At 44.6% G+C, this 23,075-nt stretch overlaps 2 protein-coding genes across 2 annotated transcripts in view; both read right to left on the bottom strand.

The window, feature by feature from the left end:
- Positions 1 to 298: 298 nt before the first annotated feature.
- LOC143297713 (uncharacterized) overlaps positions 299 to 23,075 on the bottom strand; it is a 29,834-nt gene continuing 7,057 nt past the window's right edge. The window contains exons 2-4 of the mRNA XM_076610133.1: positions 15,411 to 15,599; positions 12,183 to 12,322; positions 299 to 943 (exon numbers count right to left, since the gene is read on the bottom strand). Of these exons, the coding sequence (XP_076466248.1) occupies positions 713 to 943; positions 12,183 to 12,322; positions 15,411 to 15,599 (560 nt within the window). The 3' untranslated portion in view covers positions 299 to 712. The remainder of the gene's footprint in view (positions 944 to 12,182; positions 12,323 to 15,410; positions 15,600 to 23,075) is intronic.
- Positions 7,900 to 12,189, bottom strand: LOC143297769 (uncharacterized). Its single transcript, XM_076610240.1, has 2 exons — positions 11,970 to 12,189; positions 7,900 to 11,688 (listed from the first exon to the last, which is right to left on the bottom strand). The coding sequence occupies exon 2, from the start codon at positions 10,362 to 10,364 to the stop codon at positions 8,889 to 8,891; it is 1,476 nt and encodes a 491-aa protein (XP_076466355.1). The 5' UTR covers positions 10,365 to 11,688; positions 11,970 to 12,189; the 3' UTR covers positions 7,900 to 8,888.

Below are 23,075 nucleotides of genomic sequence, written 5' to 3'. Positions count from 1 at the left end.
TATGGCACCTCGTGTTCTGGTGCCACCTGTCCCTCCCTGGGAGTTAACAAAAGCAAACGTCAACATATGTGCTTCTGACACAACAAAAGGTGAATCTACACATATAATAGCAGCATCTGTCAGAATTGAATTAGAAGAAAATTTTGATTATCATTTAAAAGTTTACACTGATGGCTCGGTCCTGGATGATAACAGTGCAGGATCTGCTTTTGCTATTTCTGACCTAAAAACAGAAAAATCATATCATTTAGGTAAGGGACATTCAATTTTTACAGCTGAATTGGTGGCCATCCTTATGGCTTTAAATCATCTTGTTGATATACCAATCATAGTAAGTGTCACCCTGCTAAACTAGCTCGGATTATCTAGGGTTTACTAGCAGGGGGCAACACTACTTCAATTGAGTTTGCTTGCTTCAAACTGACAGTTGTTCTAGTAACCAATTTCCACATCAACCAAAAATACACCCATCACCCAACTTTTAGTACAAAGAAAAAAACAAACATGCAGTACAAAATAGACCAGCCCAATTAACAGTTCCACAATTTTTTATTACTCTGACTTTTCTTCCAAACTTTTCTCCTATAGTAATAGACCAACCCAATGTCCTTTATAAATTCCACAATTCCCGAGTCTAGAGCCAATATTTCATGACTCACACATCATGGCCACTGAAATTAGCTATGGAGGGGAAAGCTCCCAACAGTTCTACTCATCTGTAGACGCAATTGCCTCTTCGGAGCTGCCCCAGTCTGGCCTGTCCAACACGTTTGCCGACGATGACCCCACACCCGATGTCTCCACACCCGGCTGGTCGCCAGCCAATGTTGAGCCTCGTGCTGCTGCTTCCAGTCGAACACGTGGCCCCTCCTTCAAATCTCGCCGAAATCAGTCGGTCTGTCCCCCAGATTCGCTGGACCGGCCCCCCCAGGACCCGATAGATCTGGACAAGAGTATCCTGGTTTCACCCCTCTTGTCACAGAATTCCCCCTCCATGTCTGAGCCTCCATTCAGCGGCTCATACAAAACTAAATTTAAGGGAACATTCTGTTCCATCCAAACAAAAATTATTAACATCCCTGAATTAATTTCAAGATTATTACTATAATCATTTTTATTTATTTATTCTCAACAATACAGTTGTTAAAAGTTCACAACACCACAACAGAAAAAAATATATATATAAATTATTTTTAACTCACACTTCCACACACTAGCAACAACAGAAAAATATTTTTCCCTTACCAGTCTCTCCAGTGAAACACACCTCCACAGAAGTGTTCACACTTAGACTGAGAATCAAAGCACTGATTCCCCACTAAGCCCAAGTCCCATCAAACATGGACCAACATCCACTCGAATGTTCTATCAGCTCTTCCAGCTCAAGAATGCCTCACTTCCCCCTCTTCCTAATAGAAAAAGGATATTTTCCAAAAGGGCCCTACCATCTCACAACCGGAAAGGGAAAACCTCTCTTATAAAACAAAATCCTTTCTTCCACCCACAAATCACCTCAATAATACATATCCTGTCCCCCCCCTATGCAAATTCTAATAATGAGAGTGGCCAAATAACAATTTTCACAACACAAAATTAGCTTCACTGCAAAAGAGGAAATCGGTCATTCGACTCAAGGGAGACGATCCCCGTAACAAAATTGGAAAACTGGAAATGAGTTGTTTCCCTTAGACCGTTCACCCCATGACAGTAAGTAATATTTTATTTTGTGTTGATTCTCAATCTGTTTTAAAAAGTTTGCTCCTTTTTGAGAATAATCAAAGAGAAGATTTATTGTTTGAAATTGGGTATTTATTGCACTCCCTATTTGTGAAGGATACAAATGTTCATTTTTGTTGGATACCATCCCACACTGGATTCCTTTATAACGACCAAGCAGACAGGGCAGCAAAAAGGGGAGCAAAAAATCATGTAGATAGTGTAAAAGCATATTGCCCATTGTCATACAAGGAAATAAGCAATATATTAGAAAGAGACTTTTATAGGTGCTTGAATTCAAGTCTAAAACCTCGTCAGTTAACTCTCTCAGACTTTGGTCCGATTCGCAGACCAATTCTGAGTTTAGCTCTCAGACTATTATCAAATTCATTACGGACCAAATATTGTTCTAATGTCAAGTGCATATGCTTTAGTAACCTGACAATTGAGCATATAATTTTTGACTGTAGTTTGATGAAGCCTTATGTACACGAAAGTGTGTCTTCACAAGTGACTGAGAACGTTGATGTTTTTGAATTTTTGCATTCATTATCAGTTGTTTCGCTTGTCAGTTTAACGACTTCTCCTTTACGAACCCCTTTAAGTAATTTCCTTTAATTGTATTTAGATTTTAAAAAAAAAATTTTTCAAATTTCACCCACATTTCACCCTCATTTGCCCAGTTTCCCCCAACCCTCCATTCATTCACACCTCCCACCCCTTCTAACCAATAATACTCAAATGTATTCATAAATACTTTAACAAAATGTCTTCAATCACCGATTTGTGTGACGGGACATTAAACAACATTCCTCCTCCATGTGTACAGTGTCTGTCCCACTGTACCTGTCTCAAAGTTTTCTCTCTCTCTCTCTAAAAAAAAAAAAAAAAAAAAAAAAGAATTGAAACCAGGAAGTTTTTTTAATACACCGAGGAGAAAAAAGATAACGGGAAGTAAAATTAAAATGTTAAAAACGAAAAAGAGATATTATTTCAAAGCCTCCATAAAATTATAAATGAAAAATAAATAACCCTGAGACTGAAACCAGAAATTAACTGTAATCTATCACCTCCAGCACAGAAAATCTGATGCTGTTGTCATCCACTGTGGCACCAAGGATATAAATTCCAAGAACACAGCAGAAGTTAGTAATTGGCTTTTATTCCAACATTTGACAGCAAATAAAACCCAACAACTAAATTCACAGAGAGTACAGTAACTGGAAATCAAGGTATAACTTTACAACGTAATGACTGCATCCGCACTCAACGAAACAAATAAATAATTCATTTAAGAAGAAAACCCCAAGACCAATGCCCTCACACACGCTATCCACCCAAACGCAAGAGAAACCAGCATCCTTGCAGCAAACATCGTTCGAGATCTTATTGGGAAAGTCCCAAAACAATGTAAATGTCCAGCCAGGTTCCTTCGTCACCAGAAACACACCGTTTCCTTTCATCATGGTTGGCACAATTGTTACAACGCAATGATGGACTGGTCAGTGTTCTACTGACACTAAAGCCAACTTCTGCCTTGTACTCAGGTTTTGTCCTGACATGCTTGTCCTGCTGAGTAACCAACCTTCCCGCTGTTTGCCAGTGCTACTTTTACTTTGACATAATTTGTGCTTTCTTTATTTTGTCTTGTCATTACTTAATCTTTCTCTATTCCTTTCCCTCTTTGTCTCCCCTCTTCGTTAGTTCTTTTTAGGTTTTGTGGATAATAAACTGAACTTCCAACTAGTCCCTTATAGAAATTTGTACTGTGAAGCAGAATATGGTAAAGTCCGTGAATTATTTCACTGGAACGATCCGTTCCTGTGTTAAAATCGTGACCACTTAATACAACCTATCGGACATAAATACGCTGGTCAGACCCCAGTCAGTAGATGTAATGAGAGAAAAGCTACCAATGATTGTTAGTTACTACTATTCACCAGTCCATCAAAAGACTGACACCAATGGAAAAAAAATGGAAAAAGAAAATACAGCAATATAGGCCTACGTACGTGAAGTGGTAAAGTACAGTTCATGTACCAGTCCCGCTCCATCCAACATATCCAACTCGAATTCTTATGTAGTTTCAGTTTCATTCAAATCGTCACTGATAACAACAGTCTCCGTTTATTTACCCCAAGATGCAAATGATTTGAACACTAATGGATACGTACACTGCTGGCAGATCGAGACAAACAAAATCATCGCAGGGGATTTTGCTCATTCTCCTTATTGGGTCAAACGATTATAAACAATCGTTTTGCAGGGAACTTAGTGGATTCCTCACTCTGTCGAAGATAGGCGATTAGCATGCATACCCGACAACCCCTAATCACAGAATTAGCACCAGTCTGCAATTGGAATCCAGAAACTGATTTGCTAAATCGCTATCACTTATCAACCAATGCAAACAGATCCAACGGGTGATCAGTTCCCAATATACAATTACAAACATGCCGACTGAAATGAATTTACAACTACATTCATAATATTCAACAGGTGTGACACTGACATTTAAAACATGGACTGAGAACAAGAAGAATCGTACAAACTTACCACACTGTCCCATCAAATCATATGATTCAGAATGTCCCTCTGATTTGATGAAGCTTTAAGCATTCACAGATATGTTTGCAAAAAAGAAACCCGTTCAACTCTGGACAGTTTACAACCTCGGCAGGCTTCAATGCTATATTGATGCAGAAAAACACAGAAAATATTCTGTTTTTCCTCCTGGAAATACTATAGAAGTTTCCTTTCTTTGCGGTTTATGCATGTGTAGGACCATGAAAACCGTTCAATGAGATGAACTGTGACGCCAGAGCAATGCTCAGGTGCAGAGTTCAGTGAGATAAACAGCAGTAAAATGGCCTCTCGGAAAAGAACAAGAAGTGTAGAGAAGGGCAGGAGCTATAGCAAACACAAAAACATCATAACCAGAAACTGTTCAAAGTCTTCTTTTTTTTTCTTTTTTTTTTTTTTTACTCGGACTTTCTTGGGTCGACCACTGTTTTATTTTGTATATAAATCACACAATGTCAAAGTAATCAATAGCATTTATGGAATAAATACGACTTTTCATTTACTGTTTTCGTTCACCTTCATTCATACACAATTCTATGTCTGTCTGTTTCTTCGTATATGGACAATCACGTTGCAAAACTTTAGTGTTGGAAGATAGTTTGGTTTGTCTGGGGGGTGAGGGAGGGGTTGAGGGGGGTGGGGTGGGGGGTTCGTGCTCTGGTGTGCTGTCTGTGTGCATGTTTGTCTCTTTCTCACTTCTCATTCGATCCTTTGACGTTATTTGCAGATGGAGGTGTGGTTTTTTTCCACGGAAATTCGTCTTGTTTCAAATTCTCGTTCAAAAATAACCTGTAAGGGAGAGACTGGTTTGGTCTTTTTATAGATACTTATACACATTTTACCCACTAAGATTATATTATTGATATACGCATAATTTCCTTTTAGATGTGGTGAATTTTCAATCCTAAACAGGATATCTGATGCTGACAGTTTCAAGTGGACACTTGTTTCTGTTTGTAGTTTTTGTTCAATATACTTCCAGAAGTTGTGTGTTACTGGGCAATCAAAAAAAAGTGTTGAATGTAATCTACCAAATCTTTGCAATAGGGACATTTATTGTTTTCTGCTACTTTCATTTTGTTTAGAAGGATATTGGTGGGGTAGATGTTGTGCATAATTTTCCAGTGCAGAACTTTTAATCTAGTTTCTGTTGTTATTTCTCTCGCTATAGACCAGATTGACCCGAGTAAGTGGATACCAAATTTTCTGAGCCAGAAGTAGTATGCGTTGGGAACAGTTTTCTCTTTGTTTACGAGTGTATTTTAAAAAATCTGTTTTAGATTTGTGTTGTACAAGCTTACATCACATTTCTGTGTTTCATCTTCATTTCCCCCTCTTTCTGTCCATTGAAGCAATGCCTTTGGTATCGAATTTATCAATGCGTTATATTCAAAAACAATGCCTGCTTTGTTTTTACGCACTATATCCTGTACCTTTCTTAAAGACAACACTCTATTTTCCCTGAAAATGATTATGTCTTTTACTTGTTCAAGTCCTTTCTCATTCCAAGATTTGAAGGATAATAATTTGTTTTTATACTTTATCAATGCGTTGTTAAACAGCAATTGGGAGTGAAAGTTGTTACTTTTGATGTGACTTTTCACACATCAAAACTGTTCAAAGTCATTATATAATACCCAGTTAACAGTAAAAGAAGTTAAAGAGTGTAGGTATATTTCCAGTCTTGATGGCAAAAAGACATCCTGCAGTCTCGATAGATGGACGAGTTGTTAAACATTTGCCACCTAATTCAATGAATTTTCTGCTCTTTTTTTTCAGAAATGCTGGAATGGTGGTCAACCATCCATACACAAATAAATAACATCCCATAACTGACAAAAAATTTTAATGACTACAGACCGATAACAATCACAAACATCCCACACGTGCAAACTAATGAAAAAATATTAAGAAGAATACTTCACTTCTAAAAAAAATAAATAAATAAATAAATGAATAAATAATTTTTTTTTAAAGCAAGAATCCGTTAAATCAAGCTGGATTTAGAATATGTAGGTTGGCTATCAACCATTTAGTGAAATTTAAACGCAAATAAAGCCACAATTTGCAACACAATAAAACACCATTGCAACATCTTTTGATATCAAAAAAGAAAGCGATCAAGTATGGCACAGTCGATTTTTGTATAAACTGAAAATATTGGTACATCCGGTCATAAGTATCAGCTCATCAAGAACTTCCTCTCACATAGATCAGCCCAGGCAAGGACAGGACATACTTCTTCGAAATCTAGGTCTCTACAAACAGGCCTTCCTCAAGGATCAGTATTTGCTCTTATTTTGTTCAATATACTAATCGTAGATCTTTCGAAAGGATTGTCAAAAGTCGCGGTTTAAGTTCAGCATGCCTTTTTCTTCTTCTGCGTTCGTGGGCTGCAACTCCAGCGTTCATTCGTTTGTGCACGAGTGGATTTTTACGTGTATGACCGTTTTTACCCCGCCATGTAGGCAGCCATACTCCGTTTTCGGAGGTGTGCATGCTGGGTATGTTCTTGTTTCCATAACCCACCGAACGCTGACATGGATTACAGGATCTTTAACGTGCGTATTTGATCTTCTGCTTGCGTATACACACGAAGGGGGTTCATGCACTAGCACGTCTGCACATATGTTGACCTGGGAGATCGGAAAAATCTCCACCCTTTACCCACCAGGCGCCGTTACCGAGATTCGAATCCGGGACCGTCAGATTGAAAGTCCAACGCTTTAACCATTCGGCTATAGCGCCCGTCGTTCAGCATGCCGATAATATTTACTTATGGATGAAAGTAACATGAACGAAATGCCAAGTCAAGGCTTTGAATTATGAAAATAAAATAAAAATACTATACCTTGTGAACCAGATAATATTAGCACATTTGTGACTGAAAATAATCGCGCCTTCACTCTTCAAAAAAGAAGAAGATGCTTTTGAATTCAGGATGTGATCCCGAAAATCTACCAGTATTTTACACAGATGGTACCATCCTAAAATACACATCTTTTAAAGTTTTGGGGCGTTTTTCTCAGACAAAAGCTTTCTTGGAACTTCACACAGACTGCAGAGTTAATATAAAGTGAGAATGAGTTAACTTTTACAGACTGTTTGCAAAGAATATTACAGGTAAGATATAAAAGCACTCATGTGTTTGTCAACCTCTCTTGCGCACTCTCGGTTACCATGCTCAGGGGATATTTTTCAATGCACCACAACACATCCAGAAAATTGCATAGTGTAAATTGCAAAACTTAATTATTAGCAATCGCTCAGAGTTCCATTTCATGCGTGCACTGTCCACACCCCTCAAACGGCAAAGAATCGTCCCAAGCCTTCACACGGCAAAGAATCATCCCTGCCCTCTTCACGGCTAAGAATTGTCCCTGCCCTCTTCACGGCAAAGAATTGTCCCTGCCCTCTTCACGGCAAAGAAATGTCCCTGCCCTCTTCACGGCTAAGAATTGTCCCAGCCCTCTTCACGGCTAAGAATTGTCCCTGCCCTCTTCACGGCAAAGAATTGTCCCAGCCCTCTTCACGGCAAAGAAATGTCCCAGCCCTCTTCACGGCAAAGAAATGTCCCAGCCCTCTTCACGGCAAAGAAATGTCCCAGCCCTCTTCACGGCTAAGAATTGTCCCTGCCCTCTTCACGGCAAAGAATTGTCCCAGCCCTCTTCACGGCAAAGAATTGTCCCAGCCCTCTTCACGGCAAAGAAATGTCCCAGCCGTTCACACAGCAAAGAATTGTCGCCGCTCTGCACACGGCAAAGAATTGTCCCAGGTCTTCATACAGCAAAGAATTGTCCCAGGTCTTCATACAGCAAAGAATTGTCCCAGGTCTTCACACGGAAAAGAATTGTCCCAGGTCTTCACACGGCTAAAAATTGTCCCCGCCCTACACACGGCAAAGAATTGTCCCAGGTCTTCACACGGCTAAGAAGTGTCCCAGGTCTTCACACAGCAAAGAATTGTCCCAGGTCTTCACACGGCTAAGAAGTGTCCCAGGTCTTCACACAGCAAAGAATTGTCCCAGGTCTTCACACAGCAAAGAATTGTCCCAGGCCTTCACACGGCAAAGAATTGCCCCATGTCTTCACATGGCAAAGAATTGTCCCCGCCTTCACACGACAAAAATAGTCACCGCCATTCACACGACAAAAATAGTCACCGCCCTTCACACGGCAAAGAATCGTCCCCGCCTTCACACGACAAAAATAGTCACCGCCATTCACACGACAAAAATAGTCACCGCCCTTCACACGGCAAAGAATCGTCCCCGCCTTCACACGACAAAAATAGTCACCGCCCTTCACACAGCAAAGAATTGTCCCAGGTCTTCACACAGCAAAGAATTGTCCCAGGTCTTTACACAGCAAAGAATTGCCCCAGGTCTTCACATGGCAAAGAATCGTCCCCGCCCTTCACACGACAAAAATAGTCACCGCCCTTCACACGGCAAAGAATTGTCCCCTCCTTCACACGGCAAAGAATCGTCCCCACCTTCACACGGCAAAGAATCGTCCCAGCCCTCCTCACAGCAAAGAACTTAGACTTTCTGTTCTGTGTCCAGAATTGTGGTTTCTGTTCTAACTGTTCTAAGTGTGGTGGTGTTCGGGGTTGAGGTGCGGGCAGTGTGGACACATCCTCAGGTGGACGGCCCTGGGATCTTCCTCCACTGGCCACTCCGCCCTCGGAACCTCCAAGGAGCAACAGAAGCAACGGAAGACATCCCCTTCCTCATCCAGGTACAGGCCAGCTTCCGACATTGCTGTGTGTCTGAAGTGCCGCAGATGTACCATGGAAGCTATTCGGTAGGTGAGCTGTGTCATCCTCTGTCTGAGAGTGGCTCCAGCGAGAACCAATGGCTGAGTGGTCTGGGTTCTTTGGGGATGAAAGGGTGGTTGACGTTGCGTCAGTGACCTCCACAAGTGTTCTGTGGTGAACTTTCTCAGTGTGTCACGGAACAGATCTATGCCTGAAAGTTGCAGGACACCACGTAACTGATCTTGCTTTGTGCCCAGGTCTTCAGTGTGTACAATGTCTGCGTCCTGTGGGTCTCTCTCCAAGGCGATGCTATTCTTATCAAAGGTCACCGAAAAACGGGGGTGATCATCCACAACACTCACACAGTTCTTACTGTCTTGACTGACTCGCGGTTTTCTGATTTCCTCGTCTGCTTTCCTTGAGATGTAGATGCCAATGTTTGAAATCTCATTCACTTTTGCCATGTCTTCAGTATCGTCGCTGAACTTCTCGTCTCTTTTCGGAATCTGATGAAGACGAATAATATTTTCTAAATGTCTGTCAGTCTTGTCCAGGGAATGACGCTCGACGACTTTTTCAGACACTTTGTCGTGTCTTTTTTTAGCTTGGTTCATATTCATGAACATTCGTCCGTTCTTGCCCTTTGGAGTACTGTCTTTGGCAAAGGAAGACAATTTTATCTCCATGAACATGGATATGACAGGTATCCTCCATAGCCCTAGCCCCCTTTCAATGTATTTTTTAATCTGTGACAGCATTGCAAGTTCACTGTGGTCGACATCTATGGGAATAATGTAGTCTACTTGTAACATTTTGTCTGTTTCCAGCACTGAAGTCCTCAGATGGACAACAAACAGAATGGTAGTATCCAGGAGTTGTGATGGTAAAGAGGGGAGACGAATATGGAGAAAAACAAGCACAATCACAAGACCAAGAAGAAAACAGTCTGCTAGCCCACGAGTCTTCAAAAACATCTCAGCACAATCTGTGCTGGTTCTGGCATAACCCAGAGTCTGCTTACAATCAATAAAGCGTTCCGGAAATTGTTGGCCGCAATTATCCGGTTTCTCCTTGCGTTGTGTTATGTCCTGATGATGTCCGCTTTCTTTCAGTGAAATTCGGGGACCTGCTCTCCCCGAGCAGAGCGCATTGCCACAGTAACACTCAAACATCTTAATATCGGTGAACCTAAACTGATGATGGCTGCTTTCAAAACTCGTGAGATCCAAACAAATTGGTGAGTAAAATATTTTTTCCAACTTATTTCTTATTGTTTCATTGAGTTGTATGGTTCCTGTCACCACCATGACTGAGAACCAGCGGTCACTGTGGGTCCTTGTTCATGTACGTTCACTCCTGTATTGGCGAAAGAATGTCAACAGCAATTAACCTTCCGACAGATGTAATTTCCACTTCCACTTTATAAAAAATGATAAAATCTAGGCTCAACGCTTGCTCTGTTTTCCAAATTTCGCGGCAAGCCCGTCCAAGCCTAAACCTGTTGTCTGCTCAGCTAGTCAGTGCATTTCCCTGTCTCAAGCCAGTCAGTGCAATTCCCTGTCTCAAGCCAGTCAGTGCATTTCCCTGTCTCAAGCCAGTCAGTGCATTTCCCTGTCTCAAGCCAGTCAGTGCATTTCCCTGTCTCAAGCCAGTCAGTGCAAGCCAGTCAGTGCAATTCCCTGTCTCAAGCCAGTCAGTGCAATTCCCTGTCTCAAGCCAGTCAGTGCAAGCCAGTCAGTGCATTTCCCTGTCTCAAGCCAGTCAGTGCAATTCCCTGTCTCAAGCCAGTCAGTGCATTTCCCTGTCTCAAGCCAGTCAGTGCAATTCCCTGTCTCAAGCCAGTCAGTGCAAGCCAGTCAGTGCATTTCCCTGTCTCAAGCCAGTCAGTGCAAGCCAGTCAGTGCAATTCCCTGTCTCAAGCCAGTCAGTGCAATTCCCTGTCTCAAGCCAGTCAGTGCAATTCCCTGTCTCAAGAGCTGAGTAGTGTGACCGATGGATCACTTGACAAGTCTATCAGATTTTTTTTTATGTGTTTCTCAACGTGGTGTTTCCACACATCACACATCCCTTGGTTCGAAGTAATGACTGACACTGGTTCACAATTAACTGGCACTCACCTGAGACACTTTGAGGATTTGGGTGAAGTCATCACAGGGTGCCAGTTTGCATGACAAAGCGCAGAGGAATAACTATTGGTCATGGTCCTAAATGCTGCACACACACTGTCTTTGGGAATACTGAGTGACCCACAAACCACACAGAGGCTTTCATTTGATTCTTCGTGATTCCAAACTTTGAATTTCATGTAAGGACATCTGGTTCTCACAACATGCCATTTCATTTTTGTGTTCGAAGTTTAAGCGAGAAAACATCTGCGCTGTTTTGTATACCTAATGTTGTGCATACTGGAAGTTCTCTCGTTTCCAACATTATCTCTGCCCCTCCTTCTCGCCCATGCTCTTTATCCTCCCGTCCACTTTGAAACAGTGGTGTGGTCCTTTTCTCGGCCCACAATGGTGAAACTGGGGAGCAGTCAATGTGCGTCGATTCCGGTTTGCAGTGTGATATTTCAGCACCTCGTCAGTGGGAAGGTGGAGTGCCTTCGTCTGGGCCTTGTCTGTGCGAACACATCTGAAAGGAAGAAGAATCTGAGATGCAATGATTTCACACACACACACACACACACACACACACACACACACACACACACACACACACGCACGCACGCACGCACACTCTCACATGCGCGCTGGCTCCTCCCGCATACCCATCTGTGTGTGTGTGTGTGTGTGTGTGTTCCTGTGTCTGTGTCTGTGTCTGTGTGTGTAGATTCGGCTTTATTAGGGCTCTGGTTTGTATGAACAGATCTGAATAGAAGAAGAAAAAGATGAGCGCTGAGCGCTTTGACAGACCTGCGACCTTGGCCTTGCTGGTTGCAGCACATGAATTTGCAGGTCAGCGCGCGCCGACCACAAGTCTCTGACCTGCCACGGGCTTTTGACATCTTACATGTGGTGATGTATCTGTTCGCTCTTAGTGTTGACATCCGCGGGCTTGCTCACTTTCACCTCGTGTGAAAGGATGGGTTTGGGGAGTGTTCAGCCAGTGTATAATTATGTCCTTACTAGGGCGGAGAGGGTTCGCCTTGCCGTATTTCGCCAATGTCGGCCCGGCTTGTCAGGTTTTGGTAGCGCCAGCCCCGTGGCGACGTACATGGCCAGACCAGCCGGATCCGATCCACGGCGGGACGGCGCTGTTTGGGAACCTGGAGACACAGAAACACCACAGCCGACTGTCAGGATAACTAGCTTCAAATGAAAGCTCCTGGTTGGGTCACCCCTGCCAGATAGGTCAAGAGGGAGATATAAGAATAAATATGGACCCATCTTCATCCTCATCACCTCCTTCTTCATGTTCTCGGGTGAACTCTGTGGACAATCCAAACACCTGTTGTACACTTCGTCATAAGAAAGACACCACCAGTTTTCTTGTTTACAAAGCTTTTTACGGAGTTCTGTCGAACCTATCCTTCTTTCTGTATTCTTTTTTGATGGGCTCTTCTTTAAGCGAAATATTTTGGGGCCTGCTGCGTTCTGCTTGCCCACTGCAAGCACCCCCCACCCTACCCCCTCACCACCTTTACTACGCATCTTCCCGTTCCGACAGTTAAACACATTGCGCTCTGAAACCGATTTACATATCTAACTGAAAAAATGTTCTCATCTTCTCCCATACAATATCTGCTATTCAGGACATTGCTGGCCGAAACATCGATCGACCAAAAGATTATGATGGCTGAATTCCACGAACTGTTTTCAACTCTTAAAGGGGGGAGGGGGGGAAGGGGGGGGGAGAGAAAGATGACCTTTTCTGCCCTGGATTCCTAGTCACGGGGACATTCAAGGCACCGAAGTCGAAGGCCGACTCGCAAAGAATGTCATAAAAATCAGGAACTCACGGCTGTCTCACACCAAAATACCGTTTTCAGACATTAAACTCAAGATTCAGTCGTATGTGAAACACCTCTGGAAAGAGGACTGGAACTTGCACACTGAGGCCGGACAAGTTGTTTCACATCCGATCTAAGGGAAGTCCTTCCTCCCGTTCCAGGACGTAGGAAAGAAAAGGCCTATCTCTACAGGCTTCATACAGGGCACTCTTGGCCGATCCGAAATATTCCTTTATCTTGAAGGGAAAAGAAGCTCCATGGTGTGTGTCGAGCAACCAGCCTCCAGTCACAGCATATTACTTCTGATGGACTCCTGGGATCTGCATGAGATCAGGCACAAACATTTTACAGCTACCTCCACAAAGATCGTGTTTGATGTTCCTCTGGACACTGTTTTTCCGTTCCTGAGGGAATTCAGTTTAAATTTGACTGACGTTTTATTGGAATGTTTTAATCCAAACACGAAGTGGGCCCAGTGAATGGGTCTTACTGCGTTATTTTCAGTATTTCTGACTTGATCTAAATTTTACGTTGACTGAGTCAGGCGTGGGTATATTGGTATTTTTCATGTAGTCTTGATAAATCTTTTAACATTGTTAAATTTTTATTTTCGATTATACTCATATTATTTCTAGTGACTGGTTATCAGCCCTTGAATGGATCCTTCGTTTGTGGCTGGGCTCTAAACAAAATGATCTGATTGTATCATAATGGTTACTCAATTAATTCGATTGTTTCTGGGTCCATCCCCCTGCCCCCCCTTCCCCTCCGCCCCAAAATGCATACCCATTCTGTCTCTTTCCTGTCATATAGTCGTGTAGACGTATAGAGTTCGAGCGCGCATAAACATACGCACACAGACACAGACACATAAGCAGTCACACACACACACACACACACACACACACACACACACACACACACACACACACACACACTGTATATATATATATATATATATATATATATATATATATATATATATATATATATATATATACAGTGTGTGTGTATGTGTCTGATGTGTGTGTGTGTGTGTGTGTAAATTACATTTCTGATATTCCTAGCTAGAGAGAGAGAGGCAGACAGACAGACAAAGGGAGTCTGCAGTTTCAGTATCTCAAGGAGGCATCACAGCGTTCGGATCAACCCATATACGCTACACCACATCTCCTAGACAGATGCTCGGCCAGCGGCAACGTCTACGAAAGTCCTATGAAAGAGGTCGCTCAATTCACATAATCAACAAAACAGCCTTTTTAACGATCTTCCCTGTCTGCCGCCGCCAGGTCCCCTCCACCCCTCTCTCCCTCTCTGACCTAACTACGGCCACATGTTCACCCACGAGCGTTGTTCTCCGTGATATCAGTACCGTCTGAACTACAGCTTTTATAGCGTGAACGTCGCCGTGCGGAGCGAAAATGGGCCATCTTGTATTACTCTTCAGTTTTGGGCACAACAGATTTCTCTGTTTGAAATTCGGGCTGCTCTTCCTAGGGAGAGCGCGTCGCTATTGTTTTATGTTTTATCTGTCTACTGTCACACACACAGACACCGTGACACAGAGGACACACACAGACACACGACACACAAATAAACAAACACTGATACACACACCGGGCGCGCGCGAGCGCTCGTGCACACACACACACACCGTCACACACACACACACACACACACACCGCACACACACACGCACACACACACTCACTCACTCACTCACTCACCCGGTTAATGAACTGGCTTATTACGCGCGTGTTCGTGCCAGTGCGTGTGTGTACAATAGGTTACCAATTCCGTCTTCGTCTTAAGTTCCGTGTGCCTGAATGTTACAGAAAACAGCCCGGCTGTTGTGCAAGTGACTCCGCTTTTAGAGTGCTTAGAACTTGGTCTCTGACCGAAGGATAGGTGCTGATATATACCCTCGAATCAATATCAGTCAATCAATCAATCAAAATCAATCAAGGCATACGTGTGAAAGTGCTTCAAAGGCTACATAAACATGATAAATATATTTTGTCATGGCTGTTGGTGTACTTGTAGCCTGAGCTGCGTGTCGATGTATGGAGTTTATGTATGTTGGTAATAATAATTTTTTAAAAATCCAGAAAGTCTGAAAACGCTAAACCCCTGTCAAAATTTTAATATTAATTTTTTTTATTTTATTATATATTTCGTGTCATATGACTGGACTGAATTGACTGACCACCCTTCCTGTCAGAGCGCTAGTTTCACAAATCGACAAGCACAGGCGGAAGTAGTCAGGGTCCTTTGTCCCGCAGCTTTCATCTCAGTGGAAGCCAAATACTCTGCATCAAATCACACGCAGTTTGTAAAAAAACCATTTTTCTTTGGATTATAATGTTTTGATTTAAAACGAACGTGTCGTCTGTGTCCTACTCACTGTATTCTGTGTACTGTGCCTCTGGCCTGTGTGCTTCCGAGTCTGGCTGTCGGAGTTGTTCAAATAGATTACTGGTGTTGTTGGAGTTGGTGATTTTCCAGCTGTCTAAATATAGCTTGAGCGAGTCATTTGCAGCGGGGTCAGCCCGATACCCCCCCGTGTCGATGCTCCCCCGGTTCGTTAATCCCTCTCGAAAAGATCCAAAAACAAGCAAATACACATGTAATTATACAGTTGTGACTGATATGTTTTCTACTTGATCAAAGATGTGTTGTGGAATGATCAATGTGTTATGTGTTCTCTTCTTACAACCGCCCGCCTTCAGAGTTGAGCAGCAGTGCGCGACGTGTGTTGGGGCTGTGGGCTTGCTACTGCCTTGTATTGCAGTTGCAGTTACACGGGCCGTATTACACGGACTTACACGCTCTCCGTCATCATGACAGCTCTCTCTCTCTCTCTCTCTCTCTCTCTCTCTCAGTGTCTCTCGGATTCTCTCTCTGTCCCTCTCTCTCTCTCTCTCAGAGATTCTCTCTCTCTCTCTCTCTCTCTCTCTCTCTCTCTCTCTCTCTCTCTCCGTCAGAGATTCTCTCTCTCTCTGTCTCTGTCTCTTTCTCTGTCTCTCTCCGTCTGTGTGTGTGTCTCTCTCTCAGATTCTCTCTCTCTCTCTGTCTCTCAACGGATTCTCTCTCTGTCCCTCTGTCTCTCAGATTCTCCCCCCCCCCCTCTCTCTCTCTTTTTCTCGCTTCAAATACTGTATTATATGGAGAAATTGGTAGATACCCATTATATATTAAATCATGTGTGAAATGTATAAAATCTTGGTTAAAATTGATAAGGCTTCCCACATCGAGATTATGTAAACAGGCGTATGAAATGTTAGTAAATGAACATGAGAGAGGGAACTTGAGGAAAAGTGGGTATATCTTGTAAAGAAGGCATTAACTGTAAATGGATCTGGGATTGTGTGGATGTGCCAGCCCCAGGGAGTTGGATGTGAAGAAGGATTTGTTTCAGAATTCAAACATAGGCTAATTGCTTCATATAAACAAAATTGGCACTGTCTCTCTGTCTCTCTCCCCTCTGTCAGATTCTCTCTCTCTCTCTCTCTCTCTCTCTCTCTCTCTCTCTCTCTCAGTCTCTCTCGTTTTCTATTGTTTTGTTTTTCCCCTATCCGATTTTGTGTTTCATTGTTTTCACCATTATTATTCTGATTTGTACCCCCATGTCATCTAGTACAGCCAATGGCATTAGATATTTCAGTATTCAGCTCTCTCTCTCTCTCTCTCTCTCTCTCTCTCTCTCTCTCTCTCTCTCTCTCTCTCTGTGTGTGTGTGTGCGTGTGTGTGTGTGTGTGATAGAGAGAGAGAGGGGGGGATGAGGGAATGAGAAAATGAGAGAACACTGAACACTTTAATGTCAATAGCTTTACAGCCCTAATGATATGGGGGTTCACAATACAAATAACAACATGCATCAATAGTAATAATACTGATGAAAACCAAATCCAAAACGAAATCAATTTGTACAACTAAGTGCAGTTCTGTCCATATATTTATTAATTCCCTGCAGACACACAGATGCGCACACACAGTCTCTTCATATCCCTCTCTCTCTCTCTCTCTCTTTCCCATGCACGTGCACGAGCACACACAGACAGATATACACACACTCACACACTCACTTACTCACTAACTCTTTTTTTTTTTTATCTATCTATCTATCTATCTATCTATCTCACACACGCACACACAAGCGTACACCCACCTTCTCTCAACCACGCACGAACTCATTCACACACACACACACACACACACACACACACACACACACACACACACACACACACACCTGGTTTTAGTGACTCTAAACATTAGCAACACCTGTGATCGATACGCAGCACTACACAGGTGCCAGACTGTTGGACGTAAGGCCTGATGCACCAGATGGCCAGCTGTTTGGGATGGGAAGCACGTGCTACCTGTCGTCAGTGCATCTCTCCAGTCCTGCTTTCTCTCTGTCACTCCTCTCTCTCTCTCAAAGCATCTATCTGTGCGTGTGTGTGTGTGTGTGTGTGTGTGTGTGTGTGCACGTGCGCGTGCGATGGTATGTGTGTGTATATGTGTCAGTGTGTGTGTACACGTGCGTGTGCCAGTGCGTAAGAGGTTTTTGACAACGAGTGCATGTTTTTACCTCAGTAAAAAAACCAACAACAACAACAAACTCCCCTAAAAACAACAACCAAATAACAAAAGGTCACGGAGTGATCTGTGAAAATCTAAATCTGCATCTGTCAAATTTGTATCAAAATGTCGGGAAACTGATAGGGGGAAGGGAGGGGTCTGAATGGGGGGCGAGGGTGGGGGGTTATGGGAGAGTAGGACGGGGGCAGGGGGGGGGGGAGACGGGGGAGGGAGAGTAGGACAGGGAGAGAAAGGGGCTGGGGGACGAAGAGTAGGAAAGGGGTGGACGAGAGGGCGGTGGGGGGAGAGAGAGGGTGTGTGTGTGTGTGTGTGTGTACAGAGAGAGAGAGAGAGTGGATGAGGGAAGAATGGAGAGAGATATCTATGTACTTATTTGTTGTTGTTTTTCTCTCTCTCTGTATATATATATATATATATATATATATATATATATATATGTGTGTGTGTGTGTGTGTGTGTGTGTGTGTGTGTGTGTGTGTGTGTGTTTAAGTCACTGATTATATATTCAATCCAGCTTCACTCCTGGAGTGCCACTGAGTTATTTCCGTCCCTCCCCTGTCTCTCTGTCTAATTCTTCATCAAGATCAAAATCTCTGTTCAGTCTTTAGGATATCATCTTATCATGCACGGAATATGATATATCTAATAAATAGTGGGTTAATAAGGCACGCACACATGAGCAAACAAACATAAATCTATCTACATCACTCTCTCGCCACTCTCTAGGTGTGTGTGTCCTACCTGCCCTACTCTCACTCCCACCATCCCCCCTGTCCCACTTTCCCTCCCACCATCTCCCCTTGTTCCACTCTCCCTCCCACCATCTCCCCCTGTCCCACTCTCCCTCCCACCATCCCCCCCTGTCCCACTCTCCCTCCCACCATCCCCCCCTGTCCCACTCTCCCTCCCACCATCTCCCCCTGTCCCACTCTCCCTCCCACCATCCCCCCTGTCCCACTCTCCCTCCCACCATCTCCCCCTGTCCCACTCTCCCTCCCACCATCCCCCCCCTGTCCCACTCTCCCTCCCACCATCCCCCCCCCCTGTCCCACTCTCACTCCCACCATCCCCCCCTGTCCCACTCTCCCTCCCACCATCCCCCCCTGTCCTACTCTCCCTTCCACCATCTCCCCCCTGTCCTACTCTCCCTCCCACCATCTCCCCCTGTCCTACTCTCCCTCCCACCATCTCCCCCTGTCCTACTCTCCCTCCCACCATCTCCCCTGTCCCACTCTCCCTCCCACCATCTCCCCCTGTCCCACTCTCACTCCCACCATCCCCCCTTGTTCCACTCTCCCTCCCACCATCCCCCCTGTCCCACTCTCCCTCCCACCATCTCCCCCTGTCCCACTCTCCCTCCCACCATCTCCCCCTGCCCACTCTCCCTCCCACCATCTCCCCCTGTTCCACTCTCCCTCCCACCATCTCCCTCTGTCCCACTCTCCCTCCCACCATCTCCCCCTGTCCCACTCTCCCTCCCACCATCCCCCCCCCCCTGTCCTACTCTCCCTCCCACCATCTCCCCCCTGTCCCACTCTCACTCCCACCATCCCCCCTTGTCTTACTCTCCCTCCCACCATCCCCCCCCCTGTCCCACTCTCACTCCCACCATCCCCCCTTGTCTTACTCTCCCTCCCACCATCCCCCCCCCTGTCCCACTCTCACTCCCACCATCCCCCCTTGTCTTACTCTCCCTCCCACCATCCCCCCCCTGTCCCACTCTCACTCCCACCATCGCCCCTTGTCTTACTCTCCCTCCCACCATCCCCCCCCTGTCCCACTCTCACTCCCACCATCGCCCCTTGTCTTACTCTCCCTCCCACCATCCCCCCCCCCTGTCCCACTCTCACTCCCACCATCGCCCCTTGTCTTACTCTCCCTTCCATCATCTCCCCCCCCTGTCCCACTCTCACTCCCACCATCGCCCCCCCCCCTGCCCACTCTCCCTCCCACCATCCCCCCTTGTCTTACTCTCCCTCCCACCATCCCCCCCCCCCTGCCCACTCTCCCTCCCACCATCCCCCCTTGTCTTACTCTCCCTCCCACCATCCCCCCCCCCTGTCCCACTCTCACTCCCACCATCGCCCCTTGTCTTACTCTCCCTTCCATCATCTCCCCCCCCTGTCCCACTCTCCCTCCCACCATCTCCCCCCTGTTCCACTCTCACTCCCATCATCCCCCCCCCCCTGTCCTACTCTCCCTCCCACCATCTCCCCCTGTCCCACTCTCCCTCCCACAATTTCCCCTCTGTCCTACTCTCCCTTTCCCCCATCTTCTACTGTCCTACTCTCCCCCATGTCCTAATATCCCTCCTGCATCTCCCCCTGTCCTACTCTCATATCTTTCCATTTCCCAGCCCAGTCCTACTCTCCTATCACCCCTACTCCCCCTTCCTACTATCCCCAGTGCACATCCTCCTACTCCCATTACCCTCAGTCTGGTCTGACTACTCCTCCGCTGCTCGACCTCCTACCCCATGCAGTAACCCTCCATCTGACACAATCACCTACAGACGCTTTACAAGAAGAAAAAAAGTAAGAAAAAAACCCCCACACATTTTCCGTTAAAGAACGGAGTAGAATTATTGAGTGTAATCCCCTCCTATCCATCTCCCTTCCTGCCCAACTCTCCCTCCCCTCATCTCCCCAGTCCTATTCTCCCACCTCCATCTCATCCCATCTCTCGCCCACCCCTGTCCTACTCACCTCCCCCCATGTCCCCCACCCCGTCCTACTCACCAACCCACCCCCTGTCCTACTTTCCCATCAAACCATCTCCCACCTGTCACCCTACTCCCCCTCCACTCTGTCCTACTCTCCCCCCATGCCCATCCACCCCGGTCCTACTCTCCCATCACCCCCATTTCCCAGCCCAGTCCTACTCTCCTACCCCCCCCCCCCCCCCCCTTGCTTCCTACTATCTCCCTCTTACATGCTTACCTTTCCCTCAGTCTGGCCACCCCCGTGTGTGTGTGTGTGTGTGTGTCTGCATGTTTTACATTTATTTGCTTATTTATCATCATTATTGTCTCCTCGGTTTGTTTTTTTTCTATTCATTGTTACTATTATTATTATCATTATCTTTTTTTCTGTCACTTTTTTCTTCTTTTTTTTTCCAAGACCTAACTAAGCCCTTTGGGTTACGCTGCTGGTCAGGCATCTGCTTGGCAGATGTATAGCGCATATGGATTTGTACGAACGCGGTGACGTCTCCTTGAGCTACTGATACTCATTATTTCATTTTATCTTACAGTATTTTCCCTCAGGGCATGAACTGACCCGAACTAGCGCCCTCGATGGACAGTTTAGAATGAATGCTGACGACAAAACTATCGCATCGGCACTTTACATCACTCGGTTGAGGGTTGAGCGGGGATCCATTATTATTTCTGTCTGCAAGTTACGATAACAGCAGTTCAAGGATAACGGTACAATACACGGTCACACATAGAATGGACCGAGGGTTGAGCGGGGATCCATTATTATTTCAGTCTGCAAGTTAGGATAACAGTATTTCAAGGATAACGGTACAACACACGGTCACACATAGAATGGACCGAGGGTTGAGCGGGGATCCATTATTATTTCTGTCTGCAAGTTAGGATAACAGCAGTTCAAGGATAACGGTACAACACACGGTCACACATAGAATGGACCAAGGGTTGAGCGGGGATCCATTATTATTTCTGTCTGCAAGTTAGGATAACAGCAGTTCAAGGATAACGGTACAATACACGGTCACACATAGAATGGACCGAACAATCGTGTAGCTCACTGTGTCACAGCTTGAAGCGACCGTGTCGCGCGCGCAGTTGCATAATAAACCCACAACTTCAGTGAGCGAGAAAGCGAAAGAGAGGACATGTCATACTGTGTTGCTGCCATAAATTGCACCAGAAAACCTTCGAAGGCAGGAAAGAAAGGAACGGCGTTCCATTTAATCTCAGGCTTCTGTACCTATTCAAGACACTTTAAACGTCAATGTGTGTGTGTGTGTGTGTGTGTGTGTGCGTCGGTGTGTGTGTGTGTGTGTGTGTGTGTGTGTGCTCTCAATGGTGACTATGTGTAAAGACTTGTGTGTTTTTCGCATAATTTAAAGATATTATAGTACACTTTCTATTCCATGCATGGTCAGTAAGATTTTGTTATTTTGATATGTGACTTGTCTTTAAATTTGCGTTATAAATACATATTCCTGTATCATGGCTACGGAAGAGATGTGATTCCAATCGTCGCACAGCTACCGTATTTTCGTCATTCTATAATACATACATACATACATACATACATATATATATATATATATATATATATATATATATATATCAGTGACAAGACCAACAACACCAACACAAACAACACGATAGCATCATGGAAGGGTTTGTCCAGCTTTGGAGAAACCGAATCTGAGCACTGGTCCAGAAGAATGCATTTTACTGTCAAGTACATGCTAGTACACACCGTACACGTACACACACACACACACACACACACACACACACACACACACTGGCACACACTCTCTGTATCTATCTCTCTTGCTCACACGCACACACACTGACTCTCTCTCTCTCTCTCTCTCTCTCTCACCCGTTGATTTTGCGCTGAGTATTAACAACCCCCCCCCCCCCCCAAAAAAAAAACAAAAAAACAACAAACAAACAAACAACAACCACATCTGACCAGCAGTTGCATATTTCATTTACTATTTCAATTCATCAACGTAATTTTATTGTTGATAAGTAAATTTGATTACCTATATCATTTATACCATTTATTTTTGTATCTTATTTTACTTCCCCTGCTCAAGGCAAGACTAAACGCTACACTAATTGTCAGGCATTCAGTGCTTAGCAGATGTGGTGTAGCGTATTTGGGTTTGTCCGAACACTGTCACGTGACGCCTCGATCCTTGAGTAACTGAACTGACTGTAATGTTTGGCAAAAAAATAGTGCCAGCTTTTATCGACCCGGACGTGCTATCGACACGCGCTATGTATCGACACGTAGCGCTACTGACACGATCATTCTGAAAACTGTATTAGTGCTATCGACAAGTAGTGCTGCGAGACGTAGCGATTGTGAGAAGTCGGTATCAGGGGGTACCCATTCTGGTCATGAAGTGTGCGTTGCCAAAATATGCGGCAGCGCCAGGTGGTTTTTTTTTTTGGTTTTTTTTAATTGTTGTTGTTGTTTGTGTGTGTGCATGATGTGTGTGTGTGTGTGTGTGTGTGTGTGTGTTTCTATCTTGGTTGATATTTGTTTCACATTTAGGTCGATTTTTCCATTAATTATTTTTACCTGGAACCACCAGACAGATGATGACAGATTGATGATGATGGAGGAGGCGGATGACGATGACGATGGCGATGTTGCTATGGAGGTCCATTTTGGTTTGGGACTGCGTGACAAGGCTGTACTCTACACTTTCTGTCATAATGATATCCCGGCGTTAACCAGGCCCA

Source organism: Babylonia areolata, chromosome 23 (assembly GCF_041734735.1).
Source record: "Babylonia areolata isolate BAREFJ2019XMU chromosome 23, ASM4173473v1, whole genome shotgun sequence".
NCBI lineage: Eukaryota > Metazoa > Mollusca > Gastropoda > Neogastropoda > Buccinidae > Babylonia > Babylonia areolata.
Note: the sequence above shows the minus strand (reverse complement) of the source record. Positions and strands in the feature narration are given on the sequence as shown.

Coding starts and splice junctions, on each gene's coding strand:
- LOC143297769 (XM_076610240.1), bottom strand. CDS start 10,364: ATGGTGGTGACAGGAACCATACAACTCAATGAAACAATAAGAAATAAG.